General features: G+C 40.6%; 1 protein-coding gene across 1 annotated transcript in view; it reads left to right on the forward strand.

Annotated features, from left to right (window-relative positions):
• Window positions 1-20,385, forward strand: part of larp4b (La ribonucleoprotein 4B) — a 142,180-nt gene that overhangs the window by 72,552 nt on the left and 49,243 nt on the right. Inside the window, exons 4-10 of the mRNA XM_060825109.1 lie at window positions 604-768; window positions 3,644-3,734; window positions 4,509-4,645; window positions 4,724-4,827; window positions 5,686-5,796; window positions 7,776-7,829; window positions 7,919-8,125. Coding sequence (XP_060681092.1) covers window positions 604-768; window positions 3,644-3,734; window positions 4,509-4,645; window positions 4,724-4,827; window positions 5,686-5,796; window positions 7,776-7,829; window positions 7,919-8,125 — 869 coding nt within the window. The remainder of the gene's footprint in view (window positions 1-603; window positions 769-3,643; window positions 3,735-4,508; window positions 4,646-4,723; window positions 4,828-5,685; window positions 5,797-7,775; window positions 7,830-7,918; window positions 8,126-20,385) is intronic.

Raw genomic sequence — 20,385 nt, forward strand, 5'->3', positions numbered from 1 at the left:
ATTCAAGATAATTCAGACTTTTTTTAATCAGTAAGAGAACTTAGGGAAATAGCAGAAAAGTGGAGTTGAGGATTATCAGAACAGCCTTGATCTCATTGAATGATGGAGCAGTATCAGTGGACTGCAAGGCCTGCATCTGCTCAATATCTTATCAGTAATAGCTACCATAAGAGCTTATCACAGTGATTTGTTTTGGAGTTTTCAGTTTATTTTACTGAACTTTTTTCCCAAAAGATAAAATTTGGATTTAGTGTTCATTTTGTTCAGTTATCTAGTTAATTGGTCCATTGTATTCAGTGTCTGAAAAAAAATCAAATAGGCTGGAACAAGTAAATTGTGACCAATGGGTTAGTTGAAGGACACTCTACTCCACTTGATCATATGCTCCTCAGTGTTTGAGAGCTTTTGAATAAATCTAGACATAGGATAAAACTGTTTTTTAAATGGTAGAAGGGTTAGAAATCCATAGGCAGATCTAACAATTAGCCAAAAAAGTGAGTTGAAAGCTTCATTTTTAATCTGTTTGGGGCATGCATTGTGCAAGAACGTGTCGCAATTTGACGAGTGGGTGTAAGATTAAAGTTATACTGCTTTGTTTGACAGGGTTTGAGACCAATGGTGATGCTGAAAAGTCATTTCAAAGTCCATCACAGGAGCCCTCTTTGACAGTTCCTTCTGCTGAACAATCAGACTTGGATGCTGTGACACTCCAATGCTCTGACTCCTTCTACTCAGAATATGAGACCATACATGGAACCAGGCAGGGAGGTAAATAAAGCAGTAATAATTAAATTGATTCCTGTGCTCACTTTTTATTTTATTAAAAACAGGTATTCTGTGTTCTTTGACTTTCTCATAGGGGATTCTGAATTACTTGGCATGTTTAGTTGGTGTTTGCCAGTTACAATGAGATTGGATAGCACCTCTGAATTTGTCAACTTTGGGCAGCATTAGCTCAATGATATCCTTAGCACTTTATTAGATGAGACAGAGCTTAAATTTCTTGTCTGGTTAGCCTAAATTAACCTCTTGGAAAGACTAGGTGCTGTCAGTAGTGTGATCATTGTTTCAACATGGATGTGTTGGTGCATTTAAACTGTCTTTTTGAATTTGTACAACTTGCTCTCTAACTCAACTGCTTCAGGGTCAAACTAATTTAGATTTAATTCTGGTATCATAGGATTTGAATTGAATGTGTTATGAAGATGTGGGTGTACCTTTTGAGTTAGAAGCAGCAGAACTACTAGATAGCACTGTGTTTTCAATAAGGCAATTATGTACGTAACATTGGGTTGAACAACTCAAGTAATTTGTTGCTTGAAGGCAAACAACACCAAGGAATAGACTTTGTCTATTTATCTATGCCCCTCATGATTTTATAAACCTCTTAAGAGGTCACCTCTCACCCTGTGCTCCATGGAAAACCTTCCTAGTCTATTCAACCTCTCCCTATAGCTCAAATCCTCCAACCCTGGCAGCATCTTTGTAAATCTTTTCTGAATCCTATCAAACTTCACAATATCTTTTGTAATAGGAAGGAGACCAGAATTGCACACAATATTCCAACAGTGGCCTAACCATTATCCTGTATAGCTGCAACATGACCTCCCAACTCCTGTACTCAATACTCTGACCAATAAAGGAAAGCATACCAAACACTGCCTTCATTATCCTATCTACCTGTGACTCCACTTTCAAGGAGCAATGAACCTGCACTCCAAGGTCCCTTTGTTCAGCAACACTCCCTAGGACCTTACCATTAAGTGGGTAAGTCCTGCTAAGATTTGCTTTCCCAAAAATGCAGCACCTCGCATTTATCTAAACTAAACTCCATCTGCCACCACTCAGCCCATTGGCCCATTAATTATTCTGTTATACTTATTTTTACTTTAGTCCTTGGCCACTTATATTCTTACAGATTACTGCACAGGATAAATCTTGTTGCTAGCATTAAATTTAGTAGGAGGGCTTACCCTGTGGCATAACAAATGCAGCATAATTTCCAACATTTTTGAGGCTATCTTTTGAGTCTTGGTGAGGTTTGGATTTAAATCCAAAAATAAATCCTGCTGAGTTTGTTTATTGGCTTTACCTTTGTGCTGCCTAATTCATAAGTGAAAGGTTAATGCACAGCAGCCTGTTTCAGGTGTTAAGCTTCCATGCAAATGCAAACATTCAATGTCAGTGGGCAAGTAGTCTAGATTCTTAGGCTCTAATCTACTAAGTTTGTTTTGCTTAAATATCAAGTTAATGATGGATTCATCCATTGCTTTGACAGATGGGCCTTCAACAAAACTGGTTTGAACTCCCTATAACTTTGCTCCTCTGTCAATTATTGACTCAGTGTTGGAGCTGATTTCCCCCAATTGTAGGAGCAGTAATTTCTATTTTGAGCTGTTGCATTGTTTTGGAGCTTTGGGGAGGGGGGTGCAGAAGCCTACAAAACAAAGGTACTTTTAAAAAGGTGGAAGAAACCAAGGTAGTGTCCACATGGTAAGTGGATCAAATGGAGAAATAAATCTGCACAGCTGTCTGACCCAGTAGTAATCTGCACAGCTAACTGCCTCTGCTGTTTGGTTTCAAGTGTACCTTTTTATTAGAGGTTTTTAAGACTTGTAAGGGGTATGGGTAGAGTAAATAGACAGGGTCTTTTCCCTGGAGTGGGGAATCCAAAATGAGAGGGCAGAGGTTTAGGGTGAGAGGGGGAAAGATATAAAAGGGACCTAAGGGGCAGCTGCTTCATGCAGAGGACAGTGTGCATGGAATGAGCTGTCAGAGGAAGTGATGGAGGCTAGTATAATTAAACACACAAAAGGCATTTGAATGAATACAGGGATATAGGCCAAGTGCTGTCACATGGGACTAGATTAATTTAGGATATTTGGTCAGCACGGGCAAGTTGGACCAAAGGGTCTGTTTCTTTGCTGTACAAATGACTTAATGTTCTTCACTTCCCCTTTCCTAAGGTGGGGACAGCAGTGTTGAATTTTTAAAAAAAATTATGCATCACGGGAGGAAAACAAACTGTCCCAATTTTGGAGAGTGGCTATTGGCCTGAGGCTGTCCACGTGCATAGTTATCAATGTTTGCCACTGTGCAGTGTTGTGGTCAGCTGTTTGTGCCATCCAAAAGATGCACTGTGGCAACTAACTTGAGCTGCTTCCTGCAACAGCTCCTTGAGGGTGTCACTTAGGACAATGGTAGCAGGTGCATCCGAATGTTAACTCCAATTTGTTTCCAAACCCCCGCCCCCCCCACACCATATCCTGACTTGTAACTCTCTTGCTGCTCTTCAAATTGCTGAATCAAAATCCTGGAACTATTTCATAGCACCACTGTAAGTTTACCTAATAGACGTGCCACACTGTTGATGACAAGTAGCTGACCTAATACTTGAATTTTTTTTAAATGCCTTATCCGGAAGGTTTGTCAGTTACTAGTTGCTGCACTGGATTTTCTGTCAGGATTTAAGTTTGTAAATTAGGTTTGTCCAGTTTGGTTTTCGTTCGTGACAAGAAGGTAAATCTCACTTCCAATAAATGATGGAACATTTGACTAAATAAATGGCACCATATCAGATAATTGAAGACTATTTACAAGTATACTATGCAAAGAAACTAACACATCAAATGTTGGCTTGTAGGAGGTGATCAGACTCTTTTGGAACAGGAAACAGTAGGTCAAGAAGACCTTCGAGAGCTGCTGAAAAAGACACTGGAGTTCTGTTTGTCTCGGTGAGACCTTAATTGTACTACATGAATCTTTGGCTTTGGTCATAACTGCTGTGTTGAAGTAATTCTAATGTTGCACATTTCCCCACTGACTCTAAAAACCATGCTTTCAGTATTTCATGTACTGAACCGAGTCTGTATGCAAAGCTTGAACGAAAAACCTTACATAACAAAGCAACTTGCGGATGAGTTTAAACATCAAGTCCAATATGTTGGGGTCCATTGTTTAGACGAGTAAACGGGGATTGATCCTGCAGGTGTCTGATTAATGACTGTCAAGATGTTTACCTGTGCACTGCAGAGCTATTTGCTTTCCCCTCTACTTTAGGTAAGGAGTGGTAATGTCCTTGCTAAATTAGAGATGACCACACCCAGATTAAGTGGTTTTACTTGAGTGAGACCCAATGTTAGGGCTGATGGTGGGACCAGCTAATTTTTGTCAGTGGTATGATAAACTAGAACCTCTTGACAATGGCTGCTTGCAGGCTGTGGATTTAAGTGTTTTCAGAAGTGTCTTTTAAACACGAGGTGGACAACCAGAAACAACCTTTTTTAAGCTTGTCACTGATGATAAAAATGCAGAGGTTTTTTGGGACCTAGTGCAGGACCAGCAGGCGAAGAGAAATGACTAGGACCTCCACTTGGGCAAATCACTACAAATATTTAGGCATATAATTCCTTAACACACTTCTCAGTTTGCATTCTTATATATAACTTGGAATTGAAGTAAATTGATCTTCTGATGGCTTAGATTAAATTGTAATTTTGTTTTTGCAGAGAAAATCTGGCCACTGATATGTACCTGGTCTCCCAAATGGATAGTGACCAGTATGTGCCAATACTGACTGTGGCAAATCTTGACCACGTGAAGAAGCTGAGCACAGATGTGGATTTGATTATTGAAGTTCTAAGATGTAAGTTTGTTGCATTTTAATGTAAAAGTGAGACTTTGAAAAGAATTATTACTGAAAATATCCTGTCACTTATTTTAGCATTGCCTTTGGTCCAAGTGGATGACAAAGGAGAGAAAGTCAGGCCAAATCAAAACCGCTGCATTGTAATTTTACGTGAAGTACCAGAGTCCACTCCTGTTGAGGTATGAATTCAACTGAAACATTTTACACCTTAACTTAAAGATTGGTAACAAGTAATATAGGTAGTTCTTAAACGCAATAGCCTCATTCTTGTGCAACCCTAGATTATAGTAAAATCATGCTTTAGAAACAGCACAGAGTATTGATGCTGTAATCGTGTTACAGCCAATGTCTTTCAAGTTGGTTTAGAAAGTGTCCCCAATTTGTCAATCAGCATTAGTGAATTTGTTAACAAACCGTGCATTATTGCATAATGACCTGTACATATAGTCAAATAGACTAATTGCAGGATTGCCATTGATTATTATCTGGCATAATAACTGACCAGTCCAGCAAATTGTCACAAGCTGACCAAGTTCAGCACCATAACTAGTGTGTAGGAGCTTCAACTGAGGTATTCTAAACCCCATGATGCTGAGGAGTACTTGCCAGATTCATAAAAGGAATCCAGGATCACTGTAAAGCATGTGTATTTGCTGCAGGACAAACACCACTCAGTTTTTGAAACTTGTATCTGGAGAAGTCTAGCGTGCAGGGAATAGAGAATAACTGGTTTCATCAGGTTGGTAAATGTTTTCTTTCAAGTAGGAAGAGCCACTTCTACTTGAGATGGCAACAACAGCTGATGCATCGACAATTTGTAACTCTGTCGCCAACCCCAGTTGTTTGATGTCGAATTGGAGTTAAGCTTGAGATTTGGTGGTTGGTACTTAGGTTCGATTTTCTTTTTACCTAAAGTTTTTTTTTCTCTTTTTTTGCCAGCATTGGATAAATTTATGACTACCTTAAAAGGACTTTTGCAGTTTGGAGATTTTCTACCTGCATGAAATATGTGCCAACTAACTCTTTTTCTTTCCCAGGAAGTAGAAGCACTCTTCAAAGGAGAAAGTTTCCCGAAGTTCATGAGTTGTGAATTTGCCTACAATGACAACTGGTTCATTACCTTTGAATCAGAGGCTGATGCACAACAGGTAAGAACGTAGAGTAAGATTTTCTTCAGTGATTCACTTTTAATTGTACGTTACTGCAAACTTCTGTTACATCAATATTTTGAAGTTGATTTGTTTCAGACCTGTCTGACTTCCTCTTCTGGGGTCTATATCAAAAGTGCCAGATTAAAGACAGTCATATGCTCTACGAACAGCATGGAATCCAGTTATTTCATGTAAATTCAATTAAACATATATAAAAAAGTTGCTAATTCAAATAAACTAGACAGTATCTGAAAATATAAGGTAAATGCAGTAGATGGTGCTCCGTCAACTGAGACAGATGAAGGATACTTTGCCCTGTGTAAAATTTGGTGTCTGACCAGACAATGGTCAATGTTAACTTTAGGGTATTTTGTGATACATTGTCAACTTCATGACATAAGTACTCAGTATAGCAAAAAGAAAATTTGTATGAGAATTGCCCAAGTCTCCATTTAAATCTTCCAGAATTATATAGCCCTTTGAGTATCTCTGAGCAGTATTAAACCAGAGTTTGTAAACAGAAGTTGATGTATTATTTGAAATAACAGGCCTCTGTTTTTCTGGTAATTTGTCTAATGTTCTGAAGTTCCAATTTGAATATTTATAGCATGAAATTTAGCAACTTGGGCACTGAGTTATGACTGAGAATCAATGGAAGATCCTATTTTGAATTAGTGGTGGGTGAAGTGAATCATTGATGCCAGTCAAGCAGCCACCTTTTGTCTTGGATGGTATCAGTGTTGATGGAGCTGCATGTGTCTGGGCAAGTGAGGTATTTCATCGCACTCCTGACTTGTGCCTTCTGCCCTTTTGGGGAGGGTTGCTGAAGGATTCCTAGCCTCTGATCTGCTCCCAGTGTTGAAGAATAACTTAGTATGGTTTGCAGAGTTTGTTTGTTATGAACGAAGTCTAACGTCTGAATCTTTTTTATCTCTTTGGCAAAAGTTCTGATTAAGACATTTTGACAAGATTTATTAAGTGTAGTTGATGGCAAACCTCTTGTCTTGGCGTATATAGTCAAAACTGAATTGAATACTTTTTTGAGACATTCTCTGTACCATTCTTTTAGTGAAGGAGAATGAGACTAATTGTGCAGAAGCTGCATTACAGTAATTTCTCAAGCTCCTCTTCAAGTACCTTTTGAAACCTGCAACCTCAACTATGTGGGTGGCACGGTGGCACGGTGGCACAGTGGTTAGCACTGCTGCCTCACAGCGCCTGTAGACCCGGGTTCAATTCCCGACTCAGGCGACTGACTGTGTGGAGTTTGCACGTTCTCCCCGTGTCTGCGTGGGTTTCCTCCGGGTGCTCCGGTTTCCTCCCACAGTCCAAAGATGTGCGGGTCAGGTGAATTGGCCAAGCTAAATTGCCCGTAGTGTTAGGTAAGGGGTAAATGTAGGGGTATGGGTGGGTTGCGCTTCGGCGGGTCGGTGTGGACTTGTTGGGCCGGAGGGCCTGTTTCCACACTGTAAGTCTAATCTATGTAGACTGCTGAGTAGCAGACACCTAGGATGCACCCCCACCTGCATGTGCCCTTCCAAGTCATTCACCATCCTGACTGAAATTGTGCTTAAATGCCATTGGTCAGTTGGGGGTTTTCCTCGAGTAAGCCTAACTACACAGTATGATGTGCATTAGGTTATCATCACCTTTAGCTCGGGCATTTTAATGTTAGCCTTTCTTTTAGTGTTCCAGGAATAACTTGAGGATTGAATTGCCATACTCAAGTGATCTATGCATTAAAATGCTGTTTTTGTGCATAATTTAGAATTACCATATTTAAAGATCTAATTGGTGAGGCTAACATGTCAAACTCTTAGTAGAGCAACATTCCTACAGTTGGTTGCTGACCTTTTTTTACCTGTAGATATACATACACTTGTGCCATCTTATCCTGAAAAACAATGTGCCAGATTTAGTGTTACAATGGGAATGGCTACTTTACTACCATCTAACTTAACATCTATTTTGGTCAGGCTTACAGATATCTTCGGGAAGAAGTTAAAACCTTCCAGGGTAAGCCTATAAAGGTAAGATTTGAATAAAGTTGATGCTGATTCATTCGTAATTCTGTTCTTTAGTGGGGTAAGTATTAAGTTGATTGTTTTTTGTATTGCAGGCAAGGATTAAAGCAAAGCCAATGGCTATCAACACTTTTCTACCAAAGAATGGTTACAGACCTCTTGACATGAACCTATACACTCAGCAGAGGTACACATCATTTTATGTGCCTCCAATATACAGTCCACAACAGCAATTTCCACTTTATAGCCTTCTTACTCCTCAGTCCTGGTCAACAACGCACAGCTATCTGGATCCTACTTTGGTAAGTCACTACACAATCCACCTTTTGTGTTAATAGTATGATGGTGTTAATTAACTTGTCTGATTTCTATAATCTATTCTACTTCAAGTTTCAAAAACTGCAATGAATAATTATTTTAAAAATGGTCCACTTTCTGCGTTTACTTTAAAAAAAAAAGTTGAGCAAATAGTTTCTAAAGTAATGGAGAGAACTACTTAGACGTGTACACTAGCTGCCTTTTTAAAAAAAAATTTGAAAGGTGAGAGTTTGGAACCAATTATCCATAAAGCTGCTTGTGTTACTTTTTCTGAATTAGTTTTTGAAAAAAGTTGTTTACTCCTTGGCTTCACGTTCTTATGCTGCTATTTGCTAGCTGAAGACACAGGCAGCCATTTTGTTTCTAGATTTGTGTTCTGCTGCATACTAATTTTGTAGAAGTTTGTTTAATGCATCCATTTGATGCAATATTTGTTCACTAGGTGGCCATCATCCAAAAGTTTATTAATTCAGCTCTGAATCAGGTACAGGCGAGTATGTGGGTGACTCATTCTAAAGGAGGGGCAGAAGCACATACTGAGTCTTTCCATTTATTTGTTTGACATTGGGAGTCCTTTGGTAGGGAAACTGATGAAACGTTCATCTCAAAACCACACACCAATATTCATCGTTGCCACACATTTAGGCTAAGCTCAGGCAGTTTTCATTGCCAGTAATGAGAGTCTAACCCAAGTAACTGTTTTGGTGCTTTCCATATTTGAGAATCTTGGTCCTGTTCAATTTATTAATGCAGTTAATTGGCTCACCAGTAGTGATCTGGAAATTTCAGCTTGTATTGACAGCTACCAGATTGCTGCGTAAGAGAACAAGTTTGAGAAAAGAATTTGGACTGTCAGTGTTAGTTCTTGATAGACAAATCTTTAACTATCAACATTACCAATGCAACATATATCTTGATGTAATCAAAACTCAGTTTCTTAAATATAGAACAGTTTCAAGTTCATCAAGTAATGGAACTATAGTCCTGATGAAGGATTAGGTCTAAAACACTGATTCTCCTTGCTCCTCATGCTCTTTGACTTGTGCTTTTTCCAGCACCACACTTTATCAACTTGTCCAGCATCTGCTGTTCTCACCTATCTCCAAACAATAAACATAGCATGGGTTAGAGGCTCTTAGATTCAAGGAAGTTTTTATTTCTGTTGAGAGTGAGACTTGCTTAAAACCCATGATGTCGTTGGCTTTGTAGGGTGTACACAAACCAAGGAACATCTGAAATATAATAGACTTAGGCCATTTGGCCCCTTGAACCTGCTTTGCCATTCAGTAAGATCATGGTTGATCTATTTGACGTGAATAATTCCATATTTGCATTTATACCCGATAACCCTTATCTCTGCCTAACAAGAATCTGTCCACCCCTTCAGTGTATAACTGTGTGCCTCCCATAGATGCCTGAGATGGAGTATTCTGTAGTTGCACAGTCCCAGGAGAATTTTACTGTTCTGCCTTGAAAAGGGTGACCTCTAACTTCAAGAACTGTCTTTGATTGATCTGAGAGGAAACCTCCTTTTCCATGTTCACTTGGTCTAGACCATCCTGGATCTTTACCTTCAGTTAAGCACACTTTCACTTCTGAATTCAGTGAAGAGTCCTGCCTGAAGTTGGTCACCTCAGAGTTGGTTGATATTTCTGTAAATGTTTCATCTCCTGACTGGGTGATATGTTCAGTTCAAGGTTTGCATAGAGCTTTGTAGCTCGGGTCCCAATTGCTGTGGGTAATTTTGACAAGTTAGGAAGTTGATTTGCAGAAGTTTTGCCCCCTGTCGAGATGACATCTTCAACGCTTTGAAACCTGTGGAGCACTGCTGAACTAGTCTTCCGGAATTTATTTGGTTCAGTTCCTGCTGCTTCGGGTTGCTAGTTCTGGTTGTTCGTTTATAGCGGCTGGCATATTGGGTCTAGGTCTGGTTTTTGATTGGAGTCTATGGATGCATGCCATGCTTCGCAATTCTGTCCTTTTGTTTGGCTTGTCCTATGAGTTGTACCACTCAGATTTGTGGTCCTTGTCACCTGTGTATGTGGCTACTAGGGCTAGCTGATTGTGGTGTTTTGTGGCTACTTGGCATTGGTGGATGCGGATAACTAGTTGTCGGCCTGTTTTGTCTTAATGTGTAGCCTTCACACAGAATTTGGTAAACTACATTCGTGTTGCACCTGATGGGTATAGAGTTTTGTGTTCTGGTGTGTTGTCTGAGTTTGGCTGTCGGCTTATGGGCTGCCATGAATCTGACCACTTGGAATCCATTATGGGCGAAGATTTTGTATAGGTGTACCTGGAATTGTTTTGAGTTCTGGGATGTTGTGGTATAGCTTGTTTAAAAAGTATCTTGACAGCTGTTTGTGGATATTGGGTGGCTACTAGTGTAGTTGAGAAACTGGTCTGTCCAGAGTCTTCAGTATACAAGCAAATTTAGTGGGATGCTCATGGGCTCACTGCCAAAGTAGTAATGCAAAGACAAGAAAGCATAGCCCTTGACCAGATCCAGCCCAAACTATGGATCAGGTGTGTTGACAATACCTTTGTTATAGTTAAACTAGCCAGTTTAGAAGAAAAACAACTTTTTAAACAGCATGTTCACTAGGATCAAGCTCACCAAAGAGAGACCAGCAACTCCCACTTTTAGGTGTATTGCTAGAAAGAACGAATAAGTGAATTCTTCAGTGTAGAGAGGCTACACAGACCAGGTTGTCAATCAAAATAGTAGCCACTCCAATGTCCACAAAGAGAGCTATGTCAAGCTATAAAACACTGCAACACCCCAGAGCTCCACAAGAGGAACACTTTTCTACAAAGTCTTTGCTAATAACGTGTACCATTACAGCTTCATCGGATGTTTGGCATACAAACAATGCTGAGAAGGCACTGTGCCCTCCCTTCCCCAAATCTTCTGACCACCTCAGCCTATGTTAGAAACTTTTCTGAATTGACTACAAGATCCTACGCACTTTGGAAATAAAGACAGCACAAACCAATAGCCTCACTTGGCCAGCGACTATCCAAAAGACCCAGTATCTACAGTATGCAGGATTAATGTGATGTATAAAATACCATGCAGCAACTGCAAGAAATAGTGCATAGGACAAACGGGTAGGAAACTCGTTACAATACAAGAGCATCAGCTTGCAACAAAACAAAAATACAACCAGTCACGAGACAATAGGTGCAGGAGTCGGCCATTCTGCCCTTGGAGCCTGCACCACCATTCATTACGATCATGGCTGATCATCCTTAATCAGTATCTTGTTCCTGCCTTCTCTCCATAACCCTTGATTCCACTATCCTTGAGAGCTCTATCCAACTCTCTCTCTCAAACGAATCCAGAGACTGGGGCAGAGCATTCCACACAGCCACCACCCTCTAGGTGAAGAAGTTTGTCCTCCTCTCTGTCCTAAATGGTCTACCCCGTATTTTTAAGCGGTGTCCTCTGGTTCGGCATTCATCCATCAGCGGAAACATGTTTCATGCCTCCAGAGTGTCCAATCCTTTAACAATCTTATGTCTCAATCAGATCCCCTCTTAGTCTTCTCAACTCCAGGGTATACAAGCCCCGTCGCTCCAGTCTTTCAGCGTAAGGTAATCCTGCCATTCCAGGAATTGACCTCGTGAACCTACGCTGCACTCCCTCAATAGCCAGAATGTCTTTCCTCAAATTTGGAGACCAGAACTGCACACAATACTCCAGGTGTGGTCTCACCAGGGCCCTGTACAGCTGCAGAAGAGCCTCTTCGCTTCTATATTCAATCCCTCTTGTTATGAAGGCCAGCATGCTATTAGCCGCCTTCACTACCTGCTGTACCTGCATGCCTGCCTTCATTGGTGTACAAGAACACCCAGATCTCTCTGTACTGCCCCTTTACCTAAATTAATTCCATTGAGGTAGTAATCTGCCTTCCTGTTCTTGCCACCAAAGTGGATAACTATACATTTATCCACATTAAACTGCATCTGACCACTCACCTAATTTGTCCAGGTCACCCTGTAACCTTCTAACATCCTCCTCACATTTCAGCTTGCCACCCAGCTTAGTATCATCAGCAAATTTGCTAATGTTATTGCTAATACCATCTTCTATATCACTAATCTATCTTGTAAAAAGCTGCGGTCCCAGCACTGATCCCTGCGGTACCTCACTGGTCACTGCTTGCCATTTTGAAATGGAGCTTTTTATCACTAATCTTTTGTTTCCTATCAGCCAACTAATTTTCAATCCAAGTTAGTACTTTGCCCCCAATACCATGTGCCCTAAACTTGCTCACTAACCTCCTATATGGGACTTCATCAAAAGCTTTCTGAAAGTCCAGGAACACTACATCTAATGGATCTCCCTTGTCCATCTTCAGAGTTACATCCTTAAAAAATTCCAGGCGATTAGTCAAGCATGATTTCCCCTTCATCAATCCATGTTGACTTTGACCTATCCTGTTACTACTATCCAGATATGTCATAATTTCATCCTTTATAATAAGACTCCAGCATCTTTCCCACCACTGAGGTCAGACTAACTGTTCTATAATTTCCTGCTTTCTGTCTCCCACCTTTTTTAAAAAGTGGTAGAACATTAGCCACCCTCCAATCCGCAGGAACTGATCCCGAATCTATCGAACTCTGGAAAATAATCACTAATGCATCCACGATTTCTCAAGCCACCTCCTTCAGTCCCCAGGGCCTGATGGTCTACATCTCAGGGTACTTACTAACCTTCAGGTCTAACAGTCTCTCCAACACCAATTCCTGGCAAATATAAATTCCCTTAAATGCAGGTCCTTCAGCCACTGTTACCTGAGGAAGATTGCTTGTCTTCCCCAGTGAACACAGATATGAAGTACCAATTCAATTCTTCTGCCATTTTTGTTCCCTGTAATATATTCCCCTGTTTTTGTCAAGGGCCCAATTTTAGTCTTAACCATTTTTTTTGCGTTTTACATACCTAAAAAACTTTTACTATCCTTCTTTTATATTTTTGGCCAGTTTACATTTGTACCTACCATTTTATCTCTGCTTATTTCCTTCTTAGTAATCCTCTGCTCTTTAAAAGCTTCCCAGTTCTCCGTTTTCTCACTTACCTTTGCTATGTTATACTTTATCTCTTTTAACTTTATATGTATCTTAACTTCCCTCGTCAGCCACTGCCGCCCATGCCTCCTCCTGTGATCTTTCTTTCTTTTTTAGGAATGAACTGATCCTGCATCTTCTGCATTATACATAGAAATATCTGCCATTATTCCTCCACTGTCATCCCTGCTAAGGTATTGCACCATTGAACTTTGGCCAGCTCCTCCCTCAGCTCCATAGTTCCCTTTATTCAACAGAAATATTGTCACTTCCGACTGTCCCTGTTCCCCCTCAAATTGCAGATTGAAGCTTATTGTATTATGGTAATTACTTCCCAATGCCTCCTTCACTTCGAGGTCCCTGATCAATTCTGGTTCGTTGCACAATACCAGATCCAGGATTGCCTTCTCCCTGGTAGGCTCCAGCACCAGCTTTGCTAAGAATCCATCTCTGAGGCACTCCACAAAGTCTTTCTTGAGGTCCAATACCATCCTGATTCTCCCAGTCTGCTTGCATGTTGAAATCCCCCATAACAACTGTCGTAACATCTTTGCGTCAGGCCAATTTCGTCTCCTGATTCAATTTGCATCTGACATCTAGACTACTTTTGGGGGTCTGTAGATAACTCCCAAGAGGGTCTTTTTACCCTTAGAATTTCTCAGCTTTATCCACACTGACTCAAATCCCCTGATTCTCAGTCCCTCCGCGCATGGGACTGCACATCATCCCTTACCAACATGGCCACCCCACACCCTCTGCCCGTCAATCTGTCCTTACAAAAGCACGCGTAGCCTTGAATATTCATTTCCCAGGACCTGTTCACTTGAAGCCATGTCTCAGTTATCCCCACAATATCGTATCTGTCAGTTCCCGAAAGAGCCTCAAGCTCATCCATCTTATTTCTAATGCTTCGTGCATTAGTCCTCCTTCATCAATGCACACTGGTGAAGGATGCCAATTCAACTGGGCCAACATTATGATACTGGGACATTGAAAATGAAGACCAAGCTCTGGCATTCCTGGAGGCCTAATATTCAAACATTGGGTCGGTAGACATTGAAATAGACTCCACCTACAGACCACCGCAGTGCAAAACCAGAAAGAACCACCTGCCTTGACTGACAGAACTGTAAAAATTCTGGGCAGGTAACAATAGCGCTTCATCCTGAGATTACACAGCACTGAAGATGTTACCCAGTGAGAAGAAATCTTTGCAGAAAGACCAACCAGCTCAGCAAGCTGGCCAACAACTACATCCATCAGCAGAGTCCAACCTCTTCAGGCAGCCTGCTCCCTTCTGGATATGAGTGCGTTGTCTCCATTGTATCTGCTAAGATTCTTGAGACCAAAACTCCACCAAATTGTGGATGTGACCTCTACGTTCACAACTGAAGCATGGCAACCTTACTTTTAATGTTGGGCTTCTCTAGTAATGAGTAATTGGCTACCTAAAATGTAATGTGCTTGCTTACAACTTTTCATGACCATTGCACTGAACTTCTAAATCCCCATTATGGAATTCTGCAGGCGGTCTCTATTCTGTGCCAAAGTGAACTACTTCACACTTGTCTCTTCTGGTCTGGCAGCATCTGAGCTTTTCCAGCAATTTCTGTTTTGGCTAATTTACAGCATCTGTAGTTCTTACGTTTCTCATGAGTCGGTGTTTCTTCATAGACTTGTGGGCAAAATATTGACGTGCTGTTAAATTGTCTTGCCGTTTGTGTGCTTAAATTGAAGGTCCAGATTTAGTTCAATGCATTTGCAGTTAAGCATACTCAAATGAAAATCTTAATCTTTCTGAAAGGTCATGCTTGTCAGCCTTAGAACTGTTGTTTTTTCCTTGAACAACTTTTTCTGCAATGAGACTAATTTTGTTCGTTTTTGGATTTTCTGAAGTATTTCTGTAGCCATTGTTGTTTAAAACCTGTTTTAGTTTACTCCTTATGCAGCACTATTGGACTTTTATTTGCCTTACCATCTTTTATTAGGGTGAAACATTTGCTTTGTCTGTTTGAATTGCTTAGGCTATTCTTCTCTCCTGGAGAGAGGAGACAATAGGAAAACTCGGATGGCTCTGAATAAGGATCACTTTATCCGTTGGGATAAAATTCTGAAGAGGTTTATTGAAGTATGTTTGGGTTGAGATGTGAGCTATCTCTAGGAAGAAACGTGCAGTGTTCCATTCTGAGCTAAAACTTGAGCCTGTTGGTTATTAACTAATTTGAGTACAGTAAAAGCTGCTTTTGTTTGGAACTTCCCAAGCAGTGTTGTGGGATTAATGGGATATTATACTTTTTTGTCTTTTTTTTCCAAAAAATAGATTTATTAATGAGTGAGAGACCAGTTCACTAAAATGGAAACAAGGTGAACTATCAAGCCAGATATCAAATCTGTAATCTGACTTCTCTGGTAATATCCCCTGGGATCATAGCACTTCCTTTTATCTTCTCCATAGCTGAAAATATGTAAACTACAGTGGAAGCATGTTTGGTAATTCAGTCTGTCAAATCATGCTTGAACAAGTGCCAAATAAATTTGGAGAATCCTGCTGCATCCACAAGGGATCTGACTTTAAAAGTTCATAAAAATCAGGAGGAGCATATATAAAATGAATAGTGGAAGTCATTTGCCTCATAGTGGAGTTTGAAACTAGAATCTCACCCTAAATATGCCCTCATTTATAAACACTGCAGAAGAGACCCTTCAGCCCATTGAGTATGCACTGACATAACTACCACTCAGTACACAAATCCCACTTGTTCCATATCCTTGAACGCTATGATACTTGAAGTACTCATCCAGATTTTTAAAGGTAAGGCTTCCATTATCTTCCCAGGCCATGCATTCCTGATTTCCACCCAACTGCTGAGTCCTTTTTTTTAACCCAAATTCTTTCCTGAATTTCCTGCCCCTGGCTTCTCATGATTGACCCCTCAACTAAGGGGAACAGCTGCTCTCTATTCACTGTCTGTACTCAATCATGTTTTCTTCCCATAGACTTTTCTAAAGAAAACAATCCAAGCCTATTAAACGTCTCCTTTTTTAATAGCTTGATTTCTCCATTCTAGTAATATCTCGGTGAATCACTTGTGCATGCCTGTAGTGCTAACTCTCACACTGTAGTGAGGTGACCAGAATAGCACGCAGTATTCCAGTTGTGGTCTGACCAACACTATGAACAATTTCAGTGTTGTCTACTTGCTCTTGTATTCCATACAACATGCTCTGCTGATTTCAGGGATCTGTGAATAATTACCCCAAGATCCCTCTCTTCCACAATGTCCTAACACTCGCTCATGAAATACTCCTTGTCAGGGTTAAATACCATCTGCCGTTGGTGTCTCCAACTGACCAACCTATTTATTTTCCTGTAATGTAAAAAAAATCTTCACTACTTAAGTGCTCTGCCAATCCTGGTAATGTCTGCAAACTTGTATAATGTTTCTCTCTTCTAACCCCTGCCCAGAAACACATTCTCACTTCTTCCCTTTTTGTAACTAAAGGGTCCCAGTACTGATCCTTGTGGTACATTGCTGGACACTGGCCTCTAGTCATTCAAACAGGCCCCTTGTGCTACTGTTTGGGCCCTGCTACTAAGCCAGTTTCTGTCCATCTTGCCAGGTTTCTGTCCATTCATGTGCTAAACCTCTTCAACCATGTGGGACCTTATCAAAAGCTTTGCTAAAATCCATATAAATTACATAAATTGAACTTCCTTCATCCATGCACTTGATCACATTTTCAAAAAATCTGTCAAAGTCATGCTGATGATCCCTAATTAACTCATGCCTTTCCAAGTGGTATTAATCCGCTGCTTTAGAATTTTCTGATAGTTGTCCTGCCACTGAGACCTGCTGGTCTATAAATGTATAGTCAAAATCTACCACACCTCCTATAACAAGTGGAACCAGATTAGTTGTCCTCCAGCCCTGTCGTTTCCCCTGTGGCCAGAAAGGAATTTAAAAATTTGTCATAGCCCCTGCAATTTCTTCCTTTGCAGTTTGTCCAGGCCAGGGGATTTGTCTGTTTTTTTAAGCTCGACAGACCTCGCCACTTCCTATATCAAACTGAAAGTTCCTCAGTCCCTTTTTTATCCTGAATTCTGTACCTATGTTCTCCTTTACCAAAGTGAAGACTGAAGTAATTATCCAACACCTTTGCAAATCCTGTGGCTATAAATGCAGGTTAGCCTCTTGTTCCTTAATGGGCCCTACTCTTCTTTCCCTGGTTAACATTTTTTTAAAATACATTAAAAAGGATCTTTAGGATTGGGCACATTCCCAATAGCAAGTCCTTTTTATTTTTAAATCTATTTTTTTTGTTCTCTAATTGCTTTAAGATCCTTCCTGTACTTCCTGTGTTCCTCTGTGGCCATTGTTGAATTGCTCCCTTGGAGTTGCTAAAAGCCCTCTTGAGCTTGGTACTCTTATTTCCCACTAAAGGTTACATGTTGGACCTGTGCGCTCTCCAGCTGTTTTTAAACGCCATTGTAGACTTCCTACTATTCCTTTTGCAGGGGAAGATTTTTACAAGCAAGGGCAACTTTTTTTTTGTGGTTAATGTGTGGAATCAACTCTGAAGTTGTAGATGCAGGTACAGTTAGAATATTTAGAAGCCATTTGGGCAGGTGCATGAATTGGAAAGGTTCAGAGGGATATGGGCCAAATGCAGGCAAAGGGGGCTAGTTTAGTTTTCGATATCGACAAGTTGGACTGTGGGATCTGTTTGTGCTATATAACGCTATCTGACTACTTTAGTGAACAAAACTTTTGGGATTGAGTCCACTTGCTGTCGAGATAAATGCATCATTTCTCTCTGTCTCAAAACCGTGTTATACACTATGGAAACTACTTGTTCAATGGTGCAATGTACCAGATTGGAATTAGAATTTGATTTATTGTCACATACTCAAGTACAGGAGTACAGTGAAACATTTACAATGTCACCCCACAGTGTCATAAGTACCAAGTACCTAGGTACAAGTCTTATTCACCTGACATGTATGTTGTTGATCATCCCTAGCATTTGTTTAATGTGGCTTAAAACCTAGTTTTACTACCAGTTGCATCCAAGTAAACATGGTCTATTTTCAGTTCACAAAATCAGTGAAATTCCCTGGCAGAGATCAAATCCTGAAATTAACTAAATCAAGCTTCAATCTTGAGTAATGCCATCACATTCCTCTTATGTCAATTCTAGAACTGCACACAACACTCTAGCTGTAGCATAACCAAAACTTGATACAATTTAAGCATAGCCTCCCTGTCCTTAAATACTCTGCCTTGTTTAATAGAATATACAACAGCCCAGCAAAAGAATGGGTTTTTCAGCCCAGTACACTCTACCAAACATGATGCCAAATTTAAGCTAATCCCTTCTGCCTGCCCTTGGGCCATATACCTCCATTCCTTAATTTTTCATATGCTTATCAAGAAAGCCCTTAACCACTGCTATATGTCTGCCTCTGCTTCCACCATCAACTTGGCAGTGCGTTCCAAACTCTTTTTTTCATAGTTCACTTTTGCATGACCTTTGAATCTTTCCCCCTCTTTAAATGCATGCCTCCTAGTATGGACATTTTCACTCGAGGAAAAATTCTGACAGTCAACCCTATCTATGCATCTCATTATGTTATAGACTTCTGTCAAGTCTCCCCTCAGCCTGGGCTACATCAGAGGAAAAAAATTGAGTTTTTTTAGCACCTCCTTTTATAGATCATACCCTGTAATCAAGGCAGCATCCTTGTAAACCTCTGCACTCCAAATCCTCCAATCCTCCTCTGTCATGTGGCGACCAGAATTGGACACCACTATTGTGTGGCCTAGCCAAAGTCTTATAAGGCTGTAACATGACATCTGGACTCCTGTCAATTCCCTGACCAATATTGGTGAGCTTGCCCCATACCACCTTTTACCACCCTATCTACTTGTCAACTTTCAGAGAGCTATGCAGTTTGTACGGAGGACCTTGGGGTGCAATGTTGTTCAGGGTCCCACCATTAACTATTTACTTTTCCTTAACATTTGATATCCTTAAGTGCAGCACCTCCAAATTGTTCTACATCCCATTGTATCCTTTTGACATCCTTCTACAATATTCACAACTTCACCAACCTGTGCAAACTTACTAACCTACCTGTCAAGCTTACATCAAGTCACTGCTGTTATCAGAGGTCCCAGTACAAATCCCTGAAGCACACTAGTCACGGACCTCCAGCCAGAAAAACACTTTTACCACCACCCTTCCTTCCTCCTTTTTAACGCAAATCAATTCTGAATCCAAGCAGTGAAGTTACTGGATCCCAAACATCTTAACCTTATGAATGAGCCTACCATGAGGGACCTTGTCTCAAGCCGCCTTAAGATTCCAATAGACGGCATCCACTTCTCTACCCTCAGTCACCTTTCTCATTTTGAAATTCCATCAAGTTAGCAAAGGGCCATGCTGACTGTCCCTAATTAGGCCAAATGCATGTAAATCCTATCCCTAAGAATTGAGCTTCCTAACCAATGAGAGACTGACCCACCTTTTTTAGTTTCCTGGATTATCCCCATTTCAGGTGAGGAACAACAACCTTGTGGTCCTCTCCAGTGGACTGCAAGAATATGAAGAGCTTGGTCAAGGCCACAGCAATCTCCTCTTTTTGCCCCTCTCAGCCTGCAATCTTATCCATTTTGTACTCTTCAAGAGACCCAATACCACTCCTTCTGATTTGTATATTAATATGCTCCACACTAACATCTCAATCCTCTCAACCTTCTGGGTGAGTACTGATACCAAGTACCCATCTAGGATTTTGCCCACATCCTCTGCCTCCAAGCACAAGTTTCCCGTTGTGATCCTTGAGTGGTCCTACCTTCTCTCTCGTTATCCTCTCAATCCTTGTCAAGGCTATTTCATGGTCCCTCTTGTTCTCCTAATTCCCTGCTTGAATTCTTTCCTGCTGCTTTATATTCCTCATGAACCTCTGATTTTTAGCTTCCTAAAACTAACTTATGCTGCTACTATTTTTTGACTAAATTCAGTACCTCACTTATTATCCAAGGGTCCTGTAAATTGCCATCCTTGTCCTTCCTCACTGGAACGTGACAGTCCCCAACTCTGATCAGTAGAACTTTGTAAACAAATCCATGTCAGATGTTGTTGGGCAAGTTCGTGGGTGCTCCCA

The sequence above is a fragment of the Hemiscyllium ocellatum genome, chromosome 5 (assembly GCF_020745735.1).
Source record: "Hemiscyllium ocellatum isolate sHemOce1 chromosome 5, sHemOce1.pat.X.cur, whole genome shotgun sequence".
NCBI lineage: Eukaryota > Metazoa > Chordata > Chondrichthyes > Orectolobiformes > Hemiscylliidae > Hemiscyllium > Hemiscyllium ocellatum.